Genomic DNA, 22,724 nt, shown 5'->3' with positions numbered 1-22,724 from the left:
TACTGCACATTAATAAATAACAGGCCAGTGATGACAAATAGACTGGTAGTGGTCACATGGGAGACATTTAATATTATTTATTTATTTATTTATTTATTTATTTATTTATAACTTGCCCATCTGACTTAGTTTCCCCAGCCACTCTGGGCAGCTCCCAGAGTTAAAAACAATACAGCATTAAATATTAAAAACTTCCCTGAACAGGGCTGCCTTCAGATGTCTTTTAAAAATAGGATAGCTGCTTATTTCCTTGGCGTCTGATGGGAGGGCGTTCCACAGGGCAGGTGCCACTACCGAGAAGGCCCTCTGACTGGTTCCGTGTAACCTCACTTCTCACAATGAGGGAACCTCCAGAAGGCCCTCGGCGCTGGACCTCAGTGTCCGGGGTGAACGATGGGAGTGGAGATGCTCCTGCAGGTATACAGGACCGGGGCTGTTTAGGGCTTTAAAGGTCAGCACCAGCACCTTGAATTGTGCTCGGAAACATACTGGGAGCCAAGCAGATCTCTCAGGACAGCTGTTATATGGTCCCGGCAGCCACTCCCAGTCACCAGTCTAGCTGCCACATTCTGGATTAATTACAGTTTCTGGGTCACCTTTAAAGGTAGCCCCACGTAGAGCGCATTGCAGTAGTCCAAGCAGGAGATAACTAGAGCATGCGCCACTCTGGCGAGACAGTCCGCGGGCAGATAGAGTCTCGGCCTGCGTACCAGATGGAGCTGGTAGACAGCTGCCCTGGACACAGAATTAACCTGCACCTCCATGGACAGCTGTGAGTCCAAAATGAATCCCAGGCTGCACACCTGGTCCTTCAGGGGCACAGTTACCCCATTCAGGACCAGGGAATCCCCCACACCCGCCCGCCCCCTGTCCCCACAAAACAGTACTTCTGTCTTGTCAGGATTCAACCTCAATCTTTTAGCCACCATCCATTCTGCAACCGCCTCCAGGCACTCACACAGGACATTCACCACCTTCACTGGTTCTGATTTAAAAGAGAGGTATCATCCGCATACTGATGAACCCCCAACCCAAACCCCCTGATGATCTCTCCCAGCGGCTTCATATACATATTAAAAAGTATGGGGGAGAGGACAGAATCCTGAGGCACCCCACAAGTGAGAGCACTCACCCAACACTCATCCCCCACCACCACTTTCTGAACACGGCCCAGGAGGAAGGAGCGGAACCACTGTATGATAGTGCCCCCAGCTCCCAGCCCCTCTAGATGGTCCAGAAGGATGTTATGGTCGATGGTGTCAAAGCCTGCTGAGAGATTGAAGATTAGAGGGTGGGACTCCAATATCATATATATTTTCTCAGTAGGAATGAAATCTCATTTATTTCAAGGGCATTACTTCTGAGTAAAACATACCAAAACCACTCAGTTGTGTTTCATCCTGTAATGGCAGAACACTTGGGGAGTGTTCTTCTTTTGATTGCTTAGCAACAGTGATCAAGTGTCCTTAGCAATGGTGCTGCCTGTTGACTGCCAAAGCATTAGAGCTGCCTCTGTGTTTTGTGTTCTAACTTTGTTCAGAAATATCTGATTGAATTCCTTTTTTAAAAAGAAGAAGAAAGAAAGCTAAGATTCTGGGACCCTAGAATCATAGAATTGTAGATTTGGAAGGAACCCTGAAGGTCATCTAGTCCAACCCCTGCAATGTAGGAATCTCAGCTAAAGCATGCAGGACAGATGACCATCCAACCTCTGCTTAAAAATCTTCAAGGAAGGAGAGTCCATACTACTGTCAAACAGCTCTTACTATCAGAAAGTTCTTCCTGATGTTTAGTGAGAATCATCTTTCTTGTAACTTGAAGCCACTGGTTCAAGTCCTACCCTGCAGAGCAGAAGAAAACAAGCTTGCTCCATGTGACAGCCCTTGAGATATTTGAAGATGGCTATCGTATCACCTCTCAGTCTCCTCTTAACCAGGGTAAACATATCCAGCTCCTTCAAGCACTCCTCACCCAACTCCCTCAACTAACTGTTCCTCAAAAGGCTTGGTTTCCAGACCCTTGACCATCTTGGTCACCCTCCTCTGCAGTGCGGGTAGGTATTTTGAAGTGTGGCCAATCCAAACTAACAATAATAATGCAGAGTTATCTTCACTTTGCATTGTTTTTAAAGGATGACCATTTATTAACAGACTCCACAGCTTTCATGAAAATTGGTTTTAAGAAAAAGCTTGCTGCTTTCTTTCCCAGTGGCCACCCTTTAAAATGAACCAAGTTCCCAGAAGTTCCTTACTTTTTGTTTATAATGGCCTAAGCAGCAAGGATTCAAATGAGATCTGGGTCTAAGAGGGAAAAGAGAGATGCTTTGGAGTTTAAATGGAAAACAACATTTCACACTTCCTCCTTCACAGTTTGTGCAGTTGCTTAGCTTTGCTAACGTTCTGCTGGGGAAGGTCATGAAGATGAAAAGCCTGGCAAGATGGGGGTGATGGAGCCTTTTCAAAAGAAAGGGAAATGGCAAGCAAGGGGGCCAAAAAATGTAATCACCAATAGTTGCACATTGCTCTTTTCCTTTTAATAGTTCCTCACACAGCTCAGCTTCAAGCTTTAGGAATCAGACAATAGGTCTTTTGTGAAGCTGTTCTTAAAATTGCACAGCAGTATTTTGCTCAGAAATATAGAAGCTTCTCAAAACCAAAATTATCCAAAATGAATGAATGCTGCTTTGTAAGCAAATGACTAAAAATGCAGTGTTCACATTAATATTTGGCCTTGTTAAGTTAGGTTCTGGCTTTTATTATATAACTCCTTGATTTGCTATCCTGAACCAGTCAAGTCATCTTTGACACCATCTGCACTATAAATTTAAAATACTATGATACCAGTTGAAACATTCATGGCTTCCCCCTCCCCACCCCCCAAAAAAAAATCTGTATAAGTGTAATTTGCTAAGGGTGCTGAGAGCTGTTAGGAGATCCCTGTTCTCTTCATAGAGCTACAATTTGCAGAGTGCCCTAGGAAAATGAATTGATATTCAAATCACTCTGGAAATTTTAACTCTGTGGGAGGAATATGGGTCTCCTAATCACAGCCTTAACAAATTACACTTCCCAGAATTCTTTGGGGGAAGCCAAGACTGTTTAAAGCGGTATAAAAGTATTTTAAGTTTATGGTGCAGGTGAGTGAGGCCCATTAAGCCCTGTTGAAACCACTATGTGGGCAATGGCAATTTTGCTTTGGTTAAGTCAAATGGCTACTGAAATATTTTGCAGGAGAAACATTTGTACAAAAGCATTTGTTTAGTGGCATTCTTGGCTTACTGCCGTTTCCCCTTTTCTGAGAATTGTGAGGATCTAGAGAGCAATATCCTTCATGCCAGCGGTCACCATCAGGGGTTTTATCTTGAGATCAACAGTTTAGCTAATTTCAGACTCTAATTTGTTTACATGATCAAGTGATTAAACCAAGGCCACAGAAGCAAGCTGAAAGCAAGATAAAGAGACCCTGGTTAATTAGACGCTTCTCTTCCATTGTAGAGTAAGTGTCCATATGAATAGTACTTTGATCATTATCACCAACAGAGCTGAGTGGAGTTCAGAATTTACTGCCAGCACAAAGTGACCTAGAGTTTTCTGAGATAGTAACTCAAGAGCAGCCTATGATATCGAGAGTAAAGGTGTCTGGCTTTATCTTACTGGGATTTCCATACCCATGTAAAGGAGGATAAAACTGGATGAACTCGTCCCTGCCCCCTTCCAGCACTGAAATTACTCTTGAAAGAAGCGTCACCTGCAGCCAGTTGAATAGTTGCACCTTGACATGGTTGCAGTGTGCAGTGCCCACAACAATTTCTCCAGTTTGCAAATGTGCCCATGACCCCCCAAAACATTTTGCTATCCCTGCTCTAGCATCTTAGGCAGAGGTTTTATGCATTATCTCCTTTCTTAAACAAGAGCTACCATTAATTGAACCTGGAACTCTCTGCAGGCAAACTTACTCTTCCACAGAACTACGTATGATCTCTTCCACTATTCAACTGCCTCTTAATGCCAAATGACTTTTTAAAAAACAGTGATTGCACAGTGATGATCTAATCCTGTCTTTGTTGTTGTTGGATAGGATAGCGACTCTGAATCATCTTCAGAAAGCAACTGCATAAATCCGTATTCAGGCAAACATGTTGTTGTTTACCACAGGAGGTGACCTGGAAAATAGTTATTGACTTGGAAGGCTAGTGCTCATTTCCATGCCCTTTCTATGCATAATCTGTGAGCAATTTGCATGAAATTAGATACAAAACTCTGTCTGGTAGACATGTTGCACACAAGATCTGTGGATCTTTAACTCTTTGATTTGTGTTGCTTTTCAACTTTTACAAAACGGTTAATTAAATATTGCAAAGCACATCAGGCCCAATCTCAACAGTTCCTCCTTGTCATTAGATAAGGTGACTCAATAGCTCTTCTGATTGTTAAACTCAGAAGGACAAAACCTTGAAATTGCTCCCCTAAAGTATGGAATAAAGGTTGGAGCACTAAGATGTAAACCTATAATGCATCCCAAGACAGTTTAGCTTTAATTTCTTAGCTATTCAGACTTTGCTTCTGCAAGTTTTTCTGTGTGCCCAAGTGCATGGTGGGCTACTGTTGTTTTTTTAAGATGGAAATTAAGATTCATTGGCTTTGATTTCTTGGTATTTTTAATTAGCAGCTCCTCAACTAAAATAATAAATATTGGATATTTCCTTAAATGTTGGGTAAGTCATGTGTTGATCACTCTGTTTTGCCTGACCTAACATTCATTTTAATAGAACATCTACTGCTACAACTGATAGTACTATTGCTACTGCTGCTTGCTGCTTCAAGTATGGGTGGCTGTGAAAGAGTAAGCTGGTAAATTATTTGAATGGGGCATGGTGATGAGCAAATAATCCGGCACCATGTAAGGAGATCAGGAGCAAGTCAGCTACTGAGCATAAACTAACAGATGAGGAACCTCTGGGCCTCCAGATGTTATTGAACTTCATTCATTCTTGACTGCTGGCCATAAAGGCTGGGACTCATGTGAGTTGAAGTGCAACAACATCTGGAGAGTGCCCCATTGCTGAAACAGGATCCAAAATAACATGTGAACTAGCCATTAGGAAATTTCTCCCCTTATGAAGAATTGCATACCCATTTGGTTGACTAAAGTGTTCCAAACGTTCAATGCCACTGTACAGTAGGGTTAAAATTTTCAAGAAGTTAACTGCAGAAGGTTTATACAACTCTAGGAAGACCTTGTTCCCCACTTCTGTAACTTAATGGGGATACAAGTGAGCCTCTGGTGGAACTCACCCTGCGAACTTCCATAAATTGACATCATGATAGATTTGGCTTCTTGTGTATTGTATTGCCCATCTGCAGGCAGTGTTAAGGGAAAAAATGTCAGCTGATTCCACCATTACACTGTGCTGGGTTTTCTAAAGGTTATGTATATCAGTGTGCATTAGAACATAGAATGAGACTATTTCTTTTGGCAGTTTATATATCATAACAGCTCAGTGAAAATCTAAGTGAAACTAAAAATAGAGTATGATGTTATGCTTCTCAGCAGTTTATGTGCTTGCATAAACAGGAATGTTAAATATCTTAATATTCATTTTGCATTCAGTTTTAAATGCTACCATATTTCTGTGCCAACTAAAAAAGGCAAGTTCACTCTCCCAGATTTGAAACAGAAGGTCAGTAATATGCATTGCAAAGCTAAGCTTTGAGTTCCCAAGACTTGGAAGTGAGTGACATAAAAAAGTTTCATGGCGCATATTTAGTCTAGATTTCCTAAATTGGCTGGCTCTGACCATTAAGAGATGATCTTATGTTCAAATATATCTGTGTAGGCTATATTTATTCAAGTGCATAGAATCATAGAATCATAGAGTTGGAGGAGACCACAAGGGCCATCAAGTCCAACCCCCTGCCAAGCAGACTGTAAACCCTTCAGATTCACACATTCTTATAAATCACAAGAATTGCACCTCTACTCAGTGATATCAGCCAGACATTATTCAATGTTTCTTCATGTTCAAGAGCTGTCAAGGATTCAGCCTATCCCATTCATCATCCTACCATTTTTAATCACTCATAATGAAATGTCAGCCTCCATTTCAAAGTACAGATGACTAGAAACACTATGGCTATGACAGCTACAGTTCTGTGGTTGCCAGGCCCATTCACTGTATTGCCAAGTTGCCCTAAAAAGTCTGAAACTGGCACAGATTTTTTCAGACTTGGCCATTTGAAAATGTAGACAACTCAAAAATACATATATTTATAATAGACTAGAAAACAGATGGTCTTCCATATTATGAGAATTTGTCAAGCCTTCCATAGCTATACATCAACACTCCCCCTTAAAAGTCTTCCTAAAATATTTCAAGGGTCTGGTGACACTGATGATGTTATGCATTAATGCAGTAAAAGCCGCCTTCGAGCTCTAAGATGAAATCTTATCCTGATGACTAAAGTAAAATAGAATTTTTTCATTTATTTTAATGGAGCTAGGATTTCATACACAGACTAAAGCTAAGGCTGGATTTACCAGTGAATGAGCTGAGATTCATGAATAGATTCATAGGGTTCCGGCTGTGTGTTCTGGAAACCCTGTACACAGTATGGCAAAGGGCTAACATCAAGTTTCAGATCTCAAAGCACCTGCATCCCGCTTGGATACGCAGGTGCCCCAACTCTTCTCGTTGATGCACTGCTGCTGTAAAGTGCAAACAGGAGTTTGCACAGGAAAGCTTTTCAAGCTCTGGATTCACATTCAAGTTCACCTTGGGACAGGAGCAGCAGGAGCACACTTATTTACAAAGGAAGCTTAAGATACAAATGGCAGTGGATGCTGCGATGTCTGACGCCACTGGATGAACAGGAAGGGGATGGACCCAAATAAGAATCCTAAGATATTCTGCGGTTGGTCCCCTGAGCACACTATTGTAGTGCTGTTATTATTGTGGAGTTAGGCTAGAAATGGAATTAGAATGTAGAAGAACTTAATGGGGCCAAGTAAAACCAAAGCTTAGTTTGAGCAGAGATCTCCAGAGAATAGCCTAGGGTTTGTTTTTTTTTGTTGTTGTTGTTGGGAGAAAAAGGGGAGATTGGGGACGGGGACAGGATAGTGGCATTTAAAATTATGCATTGTTTGGAGAAAGAGGAAAGAGGGAAGTTTTTCTCTCTCTAATAGAACCCTGGCTTGTCCAGTGAAACTGAGCATTGGGTGATTCAGGACAGACAAAAGGATGTACTTATTGAGACAGCACATGAACTGTGGAATTCATGGCCACAGGATATAGTGATGGAGATTAACTTGGGTTTAGACAAATGCATGGAGGATGAGGTGGCTGATGGCTACTCCTCACAATGGCATGATACCTTCAGCATCAAGTGGCATGCCTCTCAACACCATGTGGAAACACAAGTATGAAGAGTGTTTGGTGCCCTTGTCCTTCATTTGGATTTCCCATAGGCATTTGGTTGACCACTGTGAGAACAGGATGCTGGCCAGATGGGAACTTTGTTTGATTCAGCAGGGCTCTTACAATGAATATTCTTATGTTAACTCATTTTTTAAAACCAAAGCTCAACCTGAGGACCACATCCAAAATAATAATAATGTGTCCTTTTGATACTGACCAACAAGCATGACATTAAAAAAACCTTCAGTTTAAAGTGTGGGATTATGACACAGAGACCATGACTTCTAGGCATCCTTAACTCTGGCTCCTTTTGATTTTAAATAAGTGTTCCAAGCAGAGAAAGGGGGAAAATCCGTGTGGCACTAAATGGGGTGTGCACACAGGGAACAACAGGACTCACTTCCCCACCATATTTTTCTTCAACACGGACCCAAATCTATTTCAGGAAGTTCCCCCAACCCCCCAGAACACATTTAAGGGGCATGTGGGGAGGGGAGAGGGGTGGAAAGTCCTGTTTCATGAGTGAACATTGTTCTGCACATGTAACAACTTAGTTGAATCCCACCCAGGAACTATGTCTCAGAGGTTAAATGCATGTTTGGAACTTACAAGGCTCCATGTTCAATCCCTGGCCTCTTCATTTAAATGGCTCAGGTAGCAGGTGATGGGAAAGACCTCAGCTGGAGACCCTAGAGAGTTCCCTCTAGAAAGCTAGCCTGGCACAGTATAAGACAGCTTCCTATCTTTAAGAGAAGTTGAGTAAATATTCACAATCCTAGCAGTGTATTTTTATTCAGATAGATACCCCAAAGACCATCTCATCTCTTAAATACCCAATCAATCACTACACTCTGCAGGTGAGGGCCTCCTGCAGATACTATCAGGAGGTCTATTCCTTTCCATACAATGTAGGAATCACAACTTCAGTGATGTCCCCTGTTTCCTTCAGTTGAACATTAGTAGGAGCTTTCTCTCAAATTAGGGTATTTTGGCTATGCGTCTCTCTTTCTTTCTCTCTCTCTCTCCTACTGAAAACTTCCATTTTTCAACAAGTCTTTTAAATTAACATCTTTTCCAGTCTGTATTGGAATTTTTTTTAGGATGTTTTACCACCTGTTGTTTGCTGTCCATGGCTCCTTTAGGAGAAAGGGTGGGATAATTTAATAATAATAATAACATAGAAAGCTGAGAAAGAGATAGATATTTTGTTAAATATTTGGCTACTCTATAACTGTGCTTTCAGAGTAGAGCACATTACAAGATTAAAAATAAGACACCAATAAGAATAGAGGCTTCTTAGCCCATTGTTTTCATCTGGGAAGGCAGAATCACATTATAAATGTTTAAAGTCAATGAAAGGAAGCAAAACCTCACAAAACATGTTTAATATAGGATTATTTCCTGTGGAATGCCTTCCAGATGTTTTCTCACACCACCTTCTAGAAAATATAGTCTGAGGTCATTTTTTTAAGGCGATAAATAAAGTCCTGTTTTTTGTCACAGTGTCAGAAAATTGTCATTCTCGCGCTTTATTAAATTACCCTGGGTTCATGATTTGCACCATATTTTTCAAAATTGTTTCACATAAAGGCCAGTGTTATAAGAATATTTTTCTGTTGACTGTAAATAATTTTCATTTGGACTTGCTTCCGAGGCTGACAATTTCCCCTTTGATCTCATTGCAGATCTCATTGCAGACTCGATCTTGTAGTACTAAGGATTTTAATGCTCAACCTTCATTGGATTACATCTTTGGCAGATTCTTTTGTCTAAATATGTCAGACAAATAATCATATTATATGCAGAAAGTGGTGAAGAGAAAATATTCTTTGGCTGTTTTAACTTCTACACAACACTATCTATCCGAGGGCAGCATCAACAGAGCAGCAGAGAAATGGGAGGGTACAGTTATTTACTTAGCATTTCTATCATGCCTTTCAATTCACAGTGGATTACATAACAAGATAAACAAGATAAAACACAATCAACTATATATTGCATCTGAGTTGCACGCAAGCTCTGGAATATATATATATATATATATATATATATGCAGGTTTTGGTGTCTTCGGGTGTCTTCCCGTGTAAGAGTCGGGGTGTCTGTGCGACGTTTCGACGAGGTCTCACTCGTCATCTTCAGGCTGGTGCTTTCGGCTTCTTGTTACTGGAACAGAGCAGAGTTTGGAACAGAGCAGAGTTTCCTAGATTAGTGTGCCCGTGAAAATCTACGAAAGCAAATATATATATATATATATATATATATATATATATATATATATATATATATGCTTTCGTAGATTTTCACGGGTATAGGAATGCAGGTTTTGGTGTCTTCGGGTGTCTTCCCGTGTAAGAGTCGGGGTGTCTGTGCGACGTTTCGACGAGGTCTCACTCGTCATCTTCAGGCTGGTGCTTTCGGCTTCTTGTTACTGGAACAGAGCAGAGTCTGGTGTTTGAGTTCCTATAAATACTGTTGAGGGGTGTGGTGTATAGCCTCCAACGTTCTGGGTAGAGAGGAAGTTCCTAGATTAGTGTGCCTTTTCTTCTTTTGTTCCTTAATTACTTGAGGGATATCTTGGGTGATTTCATGAGTGATATTCTGAATATCACTGGGTGGGTCATTAATTACTTGAGGGATATCTTGGGTGATTTCATGAGTGATATTCTGAATATCACTGGGTGGGTCATTAAGTGTAGATTAGTTGCTAAAGCTCTCGTGTCTTGACCTCTTGAGCTTGTGAAGAGTTTTTCTGAGAAGATGGCTGTGCTGCATTTAGTTGTGCTCTGGCTTGGCTTCGTGTATAGGGGCGAGCTATGGTTTTGTGCCTTGTGCCAGCCAGATCTGTGTAGGGATTGCAGGGGGGTGCAGCATCCGGAGGTGCCACTATTCCTCTCTTTTCCAACACATGAAAGAAACAGGACACGAAATTAATTTTGCAGATTCCAAATTGCTCTTTAACATGGAACATCACCACAAGAGAATAATCATGGAAGCCATCGAGATAGAGAAACACCCTCACAACATGAACAAGCGTGACGACACGTCCCGCCTGCCAGACATCTGGAAATTAGCCCTCCCCACAAAAACCGACACCAGAACCAGAGGCACACAGAACGCCGTCACCAATCAACCACACCAGACCCAAACCCAGACCCTCTCCACAGACATATTACAGACTCCATCCAGCAACCAAACTATAGTGGCACCTCCGGATGCTGCACCCCCCTGCAATCCCTACACAGATCTGGCTGGCACAAGGCACAAAACCATAGCTCGCCCCTATACACGAAGCCAAGCCAGAGCACAACTAAATGCAGCACAGCCATCTTCTCAGAAAAACTCTTCACAAGCTCAAGAGGTCAAGACACGAGAGCTTTAGCAACTAATCTACACTTAATGACCCACCCAGTGATATTCAGAATATCACTCATGAAATCACCCAAGATATCCCTCAAGTAATTAATGACCCACCCAGTGATATTCAGAATATCACTCATGAAATCACCCAAGATATCCCTCAAGTAATTAAGGAACAAAAGAAGAAAAGGCACACTAATCTAGGAACTTCCTCTCTACCCAGAACGTTGGAGGCTATACACCACACCCCTCAACAGTATTTATAGGAACTCAAACACCAGACTCTGCTCTGTTCCAGTAACAAGAAGCCGAAAGCACCAGCCTGAAGATGACGAGTGAGACCTCGTCGAAACGTCGCACAGACACCCCGACTCTTACACGGGAAGACACCCGAAGACACCAAAACCTGCATATATATATATATATATATATATATATATATATATATATATATGCAGGTTTTGGTGTCTTCGGGTGTATTCCCGTGTAAGAGTCGGGGTGTCTGGGCGACGTTTCGACGAGGTCTCACTCGTCATCTTCAGGCTGGTGCTTTCGGCTTCTTGTTACTGGAACAGAGCAGGATCTTAGTGTTTGAGTTCCTATAAATACTGTTGAGGGGGTGTGGTGTATAGCCTCCAACGTTCTGGGCAGAGAGGAAGTTCCTAGATTAGTGTGCCTTTTCTTCTTTTGTTCCTTAATTACTTGAGGGATATCTTGAGTGATTTCATGAGTGATATTCTGAATACCACTTAGGTGGGTCATTAAGTGTGGATTAGTTGCTAAAGCTTTCGTGTCTTGACCTCTTGAGCTTGTGAAGAGTTTTTCGAAGATGGCTGTGCTGCATTTAGTTGTGCTCTGGCTTGGCTTCGTGTATAGGGGCGAGCTGTGGTTTTGTGCCCTGTGCCAGCCAGATCTGTGTAGGGATTGCAGGGGGGTGCAGCATCCGGAGGTGCCACTATAGTTTGGCTACTGGATGGAGTTTGTAATTTATCTGTGGAGAGGGTCTGGGTTTGGGTCTGGTGTGGTTGATTGGTGACGGCGTTCTGTGTGCCTCTGGTTCTGGTGTCGGTTTTTGTGGGGAGGGCTAATTTCCAGATGTCTGGCAGGCGGGACGTGTCGTCACGCTTGTTCATGTTGTGAGGGTGTTTCTCTATCTCGATGGCTTCCATGATTATTCTCTTGTGGTGATGTTCCATGTTAAAGAGCAATTTGGAATCTGCAAAATTAATTTCTCAACAGTATTTATAGGAACTCAAACACTAAGATCCTGCTCTGTTCCAGTAACAAGAAGCCGAAAGCACCAGCCTGAAGATGACGAGTGAGACCTCGTCGAAACGTCGCCCAGACACCCCAACTCTTACACGGGAATACACCCGAAGACACCAAAACCTGCATTCCTGTACCCGTGAAAATCTACGAAAGCAAATATCTCACCTCTACGGGGAGGAAACCTTCCAGCTGACAAGAACCTACGAGAAACTAGAAATCCGAAGAGCCACCATCTTATGTGATCTCCTGTTCCTACGCAACTGCCGAGACAACAACTTAACTCCCACATGCTTCCAACTTAAATTCCACTCTAAAACCCCAGCTACCGAAAGGATCCTGAAACGAACTGAACTATCCCTAATCAGAAACGAAATACATAAGAAAAGATACCTACTAAACCAAACCAACAAAGATCTGCTCACTCTTCACCTCAAACTCTGTAACAAAATCCACCCTGCACTCTGGGACAAATGCAAACAACTAGCCGTCTGGAGAGCTGAAACTGAGACCTCACATAAGACAGACAGACACACCAACAAACTCTACAAACTAGAGAAACGCCAGAAGCCCAGCCACCCTCCACAACAACCCATGAAACAAACAGTACATAACATATCAGACAGGATCCTCACCCAAACTGAAACCAAAGTACTCTCCAAAGGTTTCAACTTTGCAGTCGCCCCGAGACGCATCCCCACGGAAAACATCATATGCGGAGTCGAAGCTAGCCTAACCAAAATCGACCCAGATGAAGCCAATAAAATCAGACTTGAAGTCACCAACATCCTCTGCTCCAGCAAACCACCCAGAAGCAATTTACACAAAGAAGAACAGAAAGCACTCACCAACCTGAGGAAAGACAACAACATAATCATTCTCCCAGCAGACAAAGGCAATGCCACTGTTGTGATGAACACATCGGACTACCAAGCAAAACTATCAAATCTACTCCAAGACCCTACCTACCAACCTATAAAAACAGATCCCACCACCTATCTGGAAAAAACCACCAAATCCAAAATAAAAGCCTCTCCTATCAGTGAAGAAATCCAGCTAAGAATCATCCCCAGAGAAAAATCATCCAGATGCCCCAAACTCTACGGTCTCCCCAAGATACACAAAGAAGGAACACCACTCAGACCAATAGTCAGCTCCATAGGCTCACCTCTACAAAATCTCGCTAAATTTCTCGCTAAGCAACTTCAGCCCTATGCAGAATCCATCGCTTCACACGTTACTAACTCCTTCCAGTTCATAGAAACAATAAAGAAGCAAAACCTACATCCCGATGACCTACTTGTGAGCTTCGATGTTGTATCTCTCTTCACTCAAGTGCCCATTAATGAAGCCTTGACAGCCATTCAAAACAAATACAATCCCCCCGAATACATCCTGGACCTGACCAACCACTGCCTAACCAACACGTACTTCATCCACAATGGACAAAGATACAAACAGATAGAAGGAGCACCTATGGGATCACCCCTCTCACCTGTCATCGCAAATTTGTACATGGAACACTTTGAAACCAATGCTTTAGATAAGTCAGAACACAAACCCAAACTTTGGCTCAGATATGTTGACGACACCTTTGTAATTTGGCCACACGGGAAAGAAAAACTAGATAGCTTCCTCACACATCTCAACAGCCTACACCCCAAAATACAATTCACTATGGAAATAGAAGACAACAACCAACTCCCCTTCCTTGACGTCCTAATCTACAAAAAACCTGATGGCTCCCTAGGACACACTATCTACCGGAAAAAAACACACACCAACCGCTACTTACATGCACAATCACACCACCACCCTGCACAAATAAACTCCGTAGCCAAGACTCTCATCTCCAGAACCAAACGCCTGGCTGACAAAGACCACTTGACAACTGAGTTACAGAATCTCTCTAATGTGTTAATCGCCAATGGATACCAGCAAAACAGGGTTACCAAGCTAATCCAAAAAGAAACACCCCCCAAAAACCAAGACACAGAAGAAAACAATGGCATGGCCCTCCTTCCTTATATCAAGGGCACTACAGATAAAATTAGCAAAATCCTCCATAAACACAATATCAAAACAGCCTTCTGCACCAACCAAAAAATAGCCAATATCCTCAGAAACCCCAAAGACAAAATCCAGTTGGAAAACCAAGGGGTCTATGAAATACCCTGCAAAGTCTGCCCAGCCACGTACATTGGACAAACAAACAGACGAATAAATGCACGTATCGCAGAACACAAGAATGCCGTCAAAAAAGAAGAAAAAACTTCCTCTCTTTTCCAACACATGAAAGAAACAGGACACGAAATTAATTTTGCAGATTCCAAATTGCTCTTTAACATGGAACATCACCACAAGAGAATAATCATGGAAGCCATCGAGATAGAGAAACACCCTCACAACATGAACAAGCGTGACGACACGTCCCGCCTGCCAGACATCTGGAAATTAGCCCTCCCCACAAAAACCGACACCAGAACCAGAGGCACACAGAACGCCGTCACCAATCAACCACACCAGACCCAAACCCAGACCCTCTCCACAGATAAATTACAAACTCCATCCAGTAGCCAAACTATAGTGGCACCTCCGGATGCTGCACCCCCCTGCAATCCCTACACAGATCTGGCTGGCACAGGGCACAAAACCACAGCTCGCCCCTATACACGAAGCCAAGCCAGAGCACAACTAAATGCAGCACAGCCATCTTCGAAAAACTCTTCACAAGCTCAAGAGGTCAAGACACGAAAGCTTTAGCAACTAATCCACACTTAATGACCCACCTAAGTGGTATTCAGAATATCACTCATGAAATCACTCAAGATATCCCTCAAGTAATTAAGGAACAAAAGAAGAAAAGGCACACTAATCTAGGAACTTCCTCTCTGCCCAGAACGTTGGAGGCTATACACCACACCCCCTCAACAGTATTTATAGGAACTCAAACACTAAGATCCTGCTCTGTTCCAGTAACAAGAAGCCGAAAGCACCAGCCTGAAGATGACGAGTGAGACCTCGTCGAAACGTCGCCCAGACACCCCAACTCTTACACGGGAATACACCCGAAGACACCAAAACCTGCATTCCTGTACCCGTGAAAATCTACGAAAGCATATATATATATATATATATATATGCCACATTAGCTCGGAACACATTGCTTCCTTCAGCTGAAAGGTGGCCTTTATACAATTTATGCTCACTTGTCATTTGAGCACCTCTTTTTCCTTTGAGCATACAACCATGTGGTTGATATGGTTGTTTCTAGTAAGCATATTAAGGTAGGGGGAACCCTCTCTTTGTACTGTTAGTTTAAAGTAGATTGGCCTTCGCCAACTTGGTCTTGTCTCATTGTTTTGGAACACAGCTCCCATGAGACCCAGCCAGGATGGCTGATGGGAGTTGTAGTCCAAAACATCTGAGGGACAGCAAGTTGGAGAAGGCGGTTTAACTAAAGGGTGCCTCTTGTTTCTACACTGGATAGTCCTTTGGTCTGATCTAGTAGGGCTTTTCTTGAAAGCTTCTGTGCCTTGGTTCTGTGCTTCCTCATATTTTCATGCTTCTTTTCAGATTGATTTTTCTGATTAAATGGCTTTTATGGATGCTCCTGTCTGAAATTGTCCTTCCTGAAAACTTCAGCGGTGCTTTATTGTAAATTTTGATGTAACATTCCCCTTACGTAAAGGGGGTATGCCTGCCAAATGGTGTCTAGACACTTGAGCAGAGTTGGCTAATTATTAGTCACCCCATGCCTTTGTCCTCAGGAATGGGAGAGAATAGCAAGTGCATCTCATAAATCCAAAATGGAAGCTTTAAGATCTTTTGTTTTGCTTTTTCTTACTTAGCTATCACAATCTGCCTTTTCTACTGGAAGATGTGTTCACAGTGGAAGTTAATCCATTAGAGCGAATGGGACACTGTCCCATCAACCGCAGTATTCTCTCAGGCAGCCCCAACCTACGTGCCTTCTAAGCAGTGCAGGGGGTAGCACTGCCTGTCAGCTTCATCATTTTTAGTTTCTGTGTTGTCCTTGTAGAATTCAACAGGTAGGAGGATGGGGACAAAACTGGAATTAGCTAACTCTACCTGTCATTGGTTCTAGCTCAACCTACTGTTTGGGCTCCTTGTCTTCTGCCCTTTCAGTCCCAACAGGCACCAGGCGCTACTGTGTGCTAGACAAACAGGATCCATAGTCACCAGTCTTTTGTTCTCCTCCTTGACTGCCCACCACCTTCTGAAATCAACCTTGGATCCAGTCCTGGCTTAGTGGATCAGCAGATTCTGTCTTCTGCCATCTTCAAAAGAGTACCAGATTCTGACTGGATTCCAAGAGCTTTTTTTTTTTTTTTTACATTGTACCTTGTGCAAGCCATACACAGAGACAGATTCATCCATTCACTCACATTGCAGTTTTGGTTAATGAGGTTCTTGATGTTCTTAAGTGAATTTTACCTCACTACACAAACTGTGTTGCAAGTGAGTTCAAAATCAGTTCTGTTACTAATCACCAGTAGATCAGCCAAGGTCTAGGTCAATAAATAAGTATCAAAAGGAAAATACATTTGTAGAAATTTGGCACAGTTTTCCGAACACAGAGGCCTCAGTTCTTTTCAAATGGATACATACTTTACAAATAGCACACACAGGGTTTGCCACAGTTCAGTTGAGCAACCATAAAAGGCCAAAGTGATAATTGCTTCAGATAATTTCCAAACATCAATGAGCTTTTCAAGAATTTGGAATAAAGAAAGGTTTAAAGGTCTCAACTATTTTGATTACAATGTCATCACATTTCAATACATACTGATATGTGTACAGAAATGCAATAAGTATAATTTTCTTTTGTGAATTCGTGGATTTTCCCCGGCCTTTCCGTTGTTATTCTGTGTTTTTGCTCTGCTCCACATACTGCTTTGCATTCCTTCCAGTCTAACATGGAGAAGTTCTAAAATTAATCCCAGTATTGTTAGTAGTGGATGCTGTGGTTGGGCTCTATGACTCACCTGACCTCCCTCTGCCTGCTGCATGCAGGGACAGAGAAGACAAAGGTCAAGGTTGTCACAGGGCAAACATGCCAGCAGAACCAATCTAGTGGCCCTGCTGGTGCATTTACATTGGGCCAACCTTGCCACCACCTCACCCTCTCCATCCCACTTTGCAGCAACAACTCAGTCAGATGGAGGACATGTGAGCAGCACAGTCCCAACTGCATATTTTTTTCTTTTTCCATTCAAGTTACTGATATGCACAAATGTGTCTGCACATTTATTCAGCACAGCACAAAACAGAAATATTGATGCAGTCACGGTCACCATCACATTAAGATTTATTTTTGCACTGGTGCACGTTACAGATATGGTTGAGGAAGAATATGAACAAAAGGGAGTGGCAGCTTCAGCTTACTGCACCTAAATAATATCCAAAGCAGAGGAGTTATAGAATCCTCACAGTGATAATCTGCAAACAAGGCCAGGGAATTTGACTTCTGGGGGTTATTTGCATGGGGACAATATTATATGCATCCCTTCCTGACTCCAGTGATTCACATAAAAGCCATCAGAATAAAGTTCAAAAGTTATCCAAACAGTTTTATTATTCATCTCTGAATTAATCCTAGCCTGCTTCCTTCCTTGATGTTTTGCATCCTACAGTCCCAAGGTCAACACTAAATTATAAAAATTAATCAAGTATATATTGTTCTGTCTAGTTGGCCTGCTCTGCCCTGATATGAACTGTGAACACTGGAGATTTCTGGTTGAATAGGTTCCTACTCCTAGAAGAGTAGCATAACTCTATGTGCATTTAAGATTAGAAAAGCCTTTGAACTTTTGCAAGCTTACCCATCCATCTCTACTTTCAATCCACTCAATAAAGCACATTAGCTCTCTTTACAAGAATAGATCAAATGATAATAGCAAACAAAATTAATTAGTCTCCAGAGACTTTTCCTTTTAAAAAGTTGCAAGAATTTACAGATTTGTTGTTGGTTTTTTGCTTTCCAATGGTAAAATGTATACAAAGGATAACTGCATAAAGTGACAGCTGACAACTGAAATATTCAGGTTCTCAGGAACCTTTACTTCTTTACAATCACTTGTGCAGGTTTTTAAAATTTATTTTTTGTGGACAAGAAGTAGCAATAACTGCAGGCTTGCCCTTGAGTAGGAAATCTAAATAATTAAGATAATAATAACAATAAAGGGCCAAGGTGGAAACAGAATGGTTCACAGTAGAGTAGCAAGTTCATGATTTTCCTACATCTTCAGAGAGTGTCAATATGAAAGAGATCATACTGTGTTTGAGGCTGATGTGGAGTTATTGATCAAATGGGTGGGGGGAGCATAGCTGACTGGTAGAGCACATGCTATGTCTGTTTATAGTCCTTATAATATCCTGTTAAAAACTTTCTCCACTGAGAAAGTTCTCCCTTTCTGCCTGAGATGCAGGAGAGCTGATGCCAGTCAAGGGAGTATTCAGGCATCTCTTGCTCAGAGACTGTAATAAGAAAACAGAATCACATCCACTGGCCCCATCCCTTTCATGCTTCCTCTGGCCACAACCCTTTGGGGTTGTATCGGTTCTGGGCGGTGCTTTCCCCCTAGAAAATAGGTGCCAGTACTAACCATAATAAAGTTGTTACAGGAAGTGTTGCACTTTTTATCAACAACAAAAAGAGGTGTCAGTGCCACGTACCCTTGAGTACCCCTTGAAAAGAAAAGCACTGGTTCTAGGTAAGAAAAGAATGAGTTTATGCTATCACTTCATGGTGTTGGGTGATGGATGGATGGCCATCTGTCATGGATGCTTTACTTGACATTCCTGCTTGGCAGGGGGTTGGACTAGATGACCCTTGGATCCCTTCCAAATCTATGATTCTATGAAATTATTCTTTGCTAAGTCCTCTAAGCACACACAGCAATTGTTTTGTTTTTGTTTGTTTTACTTACTCGTCTTAAAATACTATGCAAAGTTCAGCAGGAATGGGTTTCTTATAAGGTGCAACTGTAATCATTAAGCTGTGGTGACAGTCATGTGCCTTCACTGAGATAGCTGCTTGTAGAACTTTGGTTTCTTAGTTTTATACATAGATAGGCTATCTCTGTAGCTGGACTGGGGGTGGGGAAGCTCCTCTTTTCCTGCATAACATTAAGCTTCTACAGTTCTGCCTAGCACAGCATTCATCTTCAGTTTATTACACTGTCAGCCATTTATTTCATTAATGGGCCTAATCATGTGAGCGCAGCATGTCATAGGATTGTGGGTAAGCACAGCTGTATTTGCTCTGCCAACAACAAAACTAAATTCTGTGCTGAGGGGAACTGAATTCTCTGCCAAGAAAGTTTTGTTCTTTAATCTGCATGCTTTGTGCCAATCAAGCATCTTTGCCCCATTTTCTTTCTTTTAATTCTGTTTGCGCTAACCACAGGGAGGGAAGGAGTGAGTTAAAAAAGTTTCAGAAGCTTAGCCCACCCATCACTGGAACTCTTAGGTCACATCTGCACCATACATTAAAAGCACTCTTGTACTACTTTAATGGTTGTGGCCAAAGAATCCTAAGGACTGTAGTTTGTCACAGAGCTATACTTCCCAGCACCCTTAATAAACTACAGTTCACAGGATTCTTGGAAGGAAACAACTGTTTGGAGTGATATTAGTGTGCTTTAAATGTATAGTGCGGACCTGACCTTAGTCAGCAAACCTCTTGATATTCACTAGGTACTACTCACACACCTTTAAACTTATGTTTGTGACCATAGAAAGGGTGGAACTATATTGATAAATTAAAATTAAATGTCATATCCCTGCAGCCTAGTGCTGCCTGCAGTGTGTCCCCCACCAGCTGGAGTGTGGTGAATGTCTAGGATGGGCAGGGCCTTTTCATTAATGGCACCAACTTCACTGAACTCCTTCTGCAGAGATTCCCTCCTGGCTCCAGCATTGTGTCATTGTATGCCTGGTTTAAAAAATGGCTTTAAAAAAGGAAAGGCCTTTGGAACTGGCTGATTTTCTTAGTCCCTGTTTTCTTGCTACTGTGTTGGGGATTGTTTTCCATTTAAATTGATTAATCCTACTATGTTAATTTGCTGGGGGTTATGCCTCTGATTATTTCTGTTACCAGGTATTGATGTTCTTTTTGTTAATTGCTTTTTGGCTATTGTTTTAACTTTTTTGCTGTTAGCTGCTCTGAGGCCATTTGAAAAACAGAGTGGGCTATTCATTTTAAAAATAAAATAAACTGATACTAACCAATCCAATAATGCGAATATGTCAATTTTTCAGCAGTCCCATAGTCACTTTCATGTACTACACCCACAATTGCTGGATTAGAACCCTAAATTCAGAACCCACTGTGCATGGACACAACAAGCAGGTCATCACAGTTTATACATTGCCACAGTTTTAAGGATCCCTTCCTCTGCCTCAGGCAATGGTAATTGTTAGTGCTGAAGCTTTTCTCACGCACTTAAATTATGAGCTGAGGAAGGTTTGAGAGTGCAACAGCCATTTTATGTGGCATTGAGCAAGCCATCCAACACCCACCTTAAAACTATTCTGCACCTTCCTTCTTTTTGTAAGTGAAAGTACTTTTGGGTTTCAAATGACAAGCAAAGAAGTGCTGTGTGGCAATTTGAAGGATGCCACTGTAGGTATTTTTGCAGTGCAAACCACTTGATGACGAGGCTCCCAGGCATTTGCTACATGATCAATTAGTCCACCTGCTTGGACAGATCTATGGGTGGAAGAATTCAACATAACATTGCTCTAGTCATTCCATTAATCCAAGCCTTTCAGCTTGCCAGGCATAACATTCTTCCTTCCTGCCTCCCCAAAACACGTGCTTTTGGAATTTTTCTGACACCGCCCACCCCACCCCCGGCCAGTAGCAGGGGGCATGCAGGGAGAATAGTGGGGAAAGCCCCACTGCACAAGTAGAAATCCTTGCACAGGGCTTCTGCTGAAGGGGCTTGTTAGGTGAATCCCTGCCATGGTCTCCTTACATATTTCAAATGCTGATGAAAGAATCTCACCAAGCGAACACTTCATTGATGGATTTAGCTGTTGTCTCTACTTAGCAGGAGTGTTCTGAGTGCTCTGTCATGTATAAAATGTGCATTTTCCAGAGCACTGGCTGTAGGATTTTATCTTATTTTTGCCCGTTTATACCTTAACACTTCTTTGCTATGCACCATTGAGATAAATGCTGTGTTTAAAGATGGTACTCTTAACAGTTTGAATGTGTACAGTGTATGTGTGTAAAGGAGAATTAAATATTGACAAAAAGAGAGAAGAGTGCAAAAGGTAAGACAGCCTGGAGGTTTGGTTTTTAAAGATATGTATTTTTTTCTTCTTCTTCTTCTTACAACATTGCAGATCTCGCCTTGCAGATTTTTTCACAAACTGCCAGCCTGAGTCACGATCTATTAGTAGCTGTCTGAAGGAAAACTATGCTGACTGCCTCCTTGCTTACTCCGGGCTTATTGGTAAGGCTTTCCCCCCTCCCCCTTGGGTTTGCTTTTTTGCGGGGTGGGGGTGGATAGGTGGGTGAGAAGTGAGGCTTTTTTTGGTGTGTTGGTATGAAAATGAAACAAAAGGCAAGGGGAACTCCAAGAAGTTGTTGTTGTTGGCATCCATCTCTCTTGGGAGAACATGGAAGAGTGTGCCTTTGGGGGTGAAGACAAACTGTTGGAAACTACTGTGGTACTAGAGACATGTTTTCTTGCAACTGGGGCAGATGAGCGCATCTGGTTTCGCTGGTGCACATGCACCAGGGCATTTCTTTTCCCTGTGTTCCTCCCAGTGGTCATTTCTGCTCTGGGCACTGCTATCGATACACATTTCCAGACTGTGGTCATCTGCAAGGGATTCCCACATGGCAGGGTTGATGTTGCCAGGCTTCATGTCATGATTGCAGACACTTTTGTAACACAGAGTTGGGCTGCCAACAGTCCTGGTGCCTGAAGCCAGCTCCCCATGGAGCATGTTCTTGGGGATCCTGCCCTCTTCCATTTTGTGGACATGACCACAGGAGTGCAAGCATGCTGGGAGTGTGGGCTTGGGAGAGCACATTTTTCTTTGAAACTCTGTCGTGCCAAACCCCAACAACATCTCAGGCATCTTGAAGATTTTGTTGAAAAGCAGAGATAAAAGAAATGCTCATCCGCCACGTATAAGCGCAATACCAGGACACAATCCATGCATAGCTCAGCTCTTAAAAGTTCTTTTCTATTTACCTTTGAGTTAAAATTAATGAAATTTCCAAGGCAGTAAGCCTAAGCCTAAAGTTCATAGAAATGAAAGCAAATGGGCAAAAGGTTTGTGTACCAGGGAAGGAAGAATATTTTGAATGAAAGAGCCCACATGTGAAGTACTCTTAAAGAATAGATTCTGAATTACCTCTAGTTGGGGACTACTACTCACATACTAGTAACTGGTAGCTTTGTTAAGGAATGTCCCTCAAACATCATATCCAGCCACTCAATGCAGCCATACCAGGTATATGCATGGAAAACTGTTTCCACAAATGGATCTCCTTTGCTGTATTAGATCACCTGACTGGTAAGATTTAGGACCCCCAGAATAATCAAGTATGCAGCTAATCACTATATTATTTGTCAGTCTCTGTGCCCCCACTCTGCATTCCTGGTATCTACTCGTGGGTGTGGAATAATGTAATAAGAT

General features: G+C 42.2%; 1 protein-coding gene across 1 annotated transcript in view; it reads left to right on the top strand.

Annotated features, from left to right (window-relative positions):
* The window catches only part of GFRA1 (GDNF family receptor alpha 1), a 185,760-nt gene that overhangs the window by 123,370 nt on the left and 39,666 nt on the right, over positions 1 to 22,724 (top strand). Inside the window, exon 5 of the mRNA XM_082222693.1 lies at positions 21,417 to 21,526. Coding sequence (XP_082078819.1) covers positions 21,417 to 21,526 — 110 coding nt within the window. The remainder of the gene's footprint in view (positions 1 to 21,416; positions 21,527 to 22,724) is intronic.

This window comes from Podarcis vaucheri (genome assembly GCF_965113315.1).
Source record: "Podarcis vaucheri genome assembly, chromosome: 5".
Classification (NCBI taxonomy): domain Eukaryota; kingdom Metazoa; phylum Chordata; class Lepidosauria; order Squamata; family Lacertidae; genus Podarcis; species Podarcis vaucheri.
Note: the sequence above shows the minus strand (reverse complement) of the source record. Positions and strands in the feature narration are given on the sequence as shown.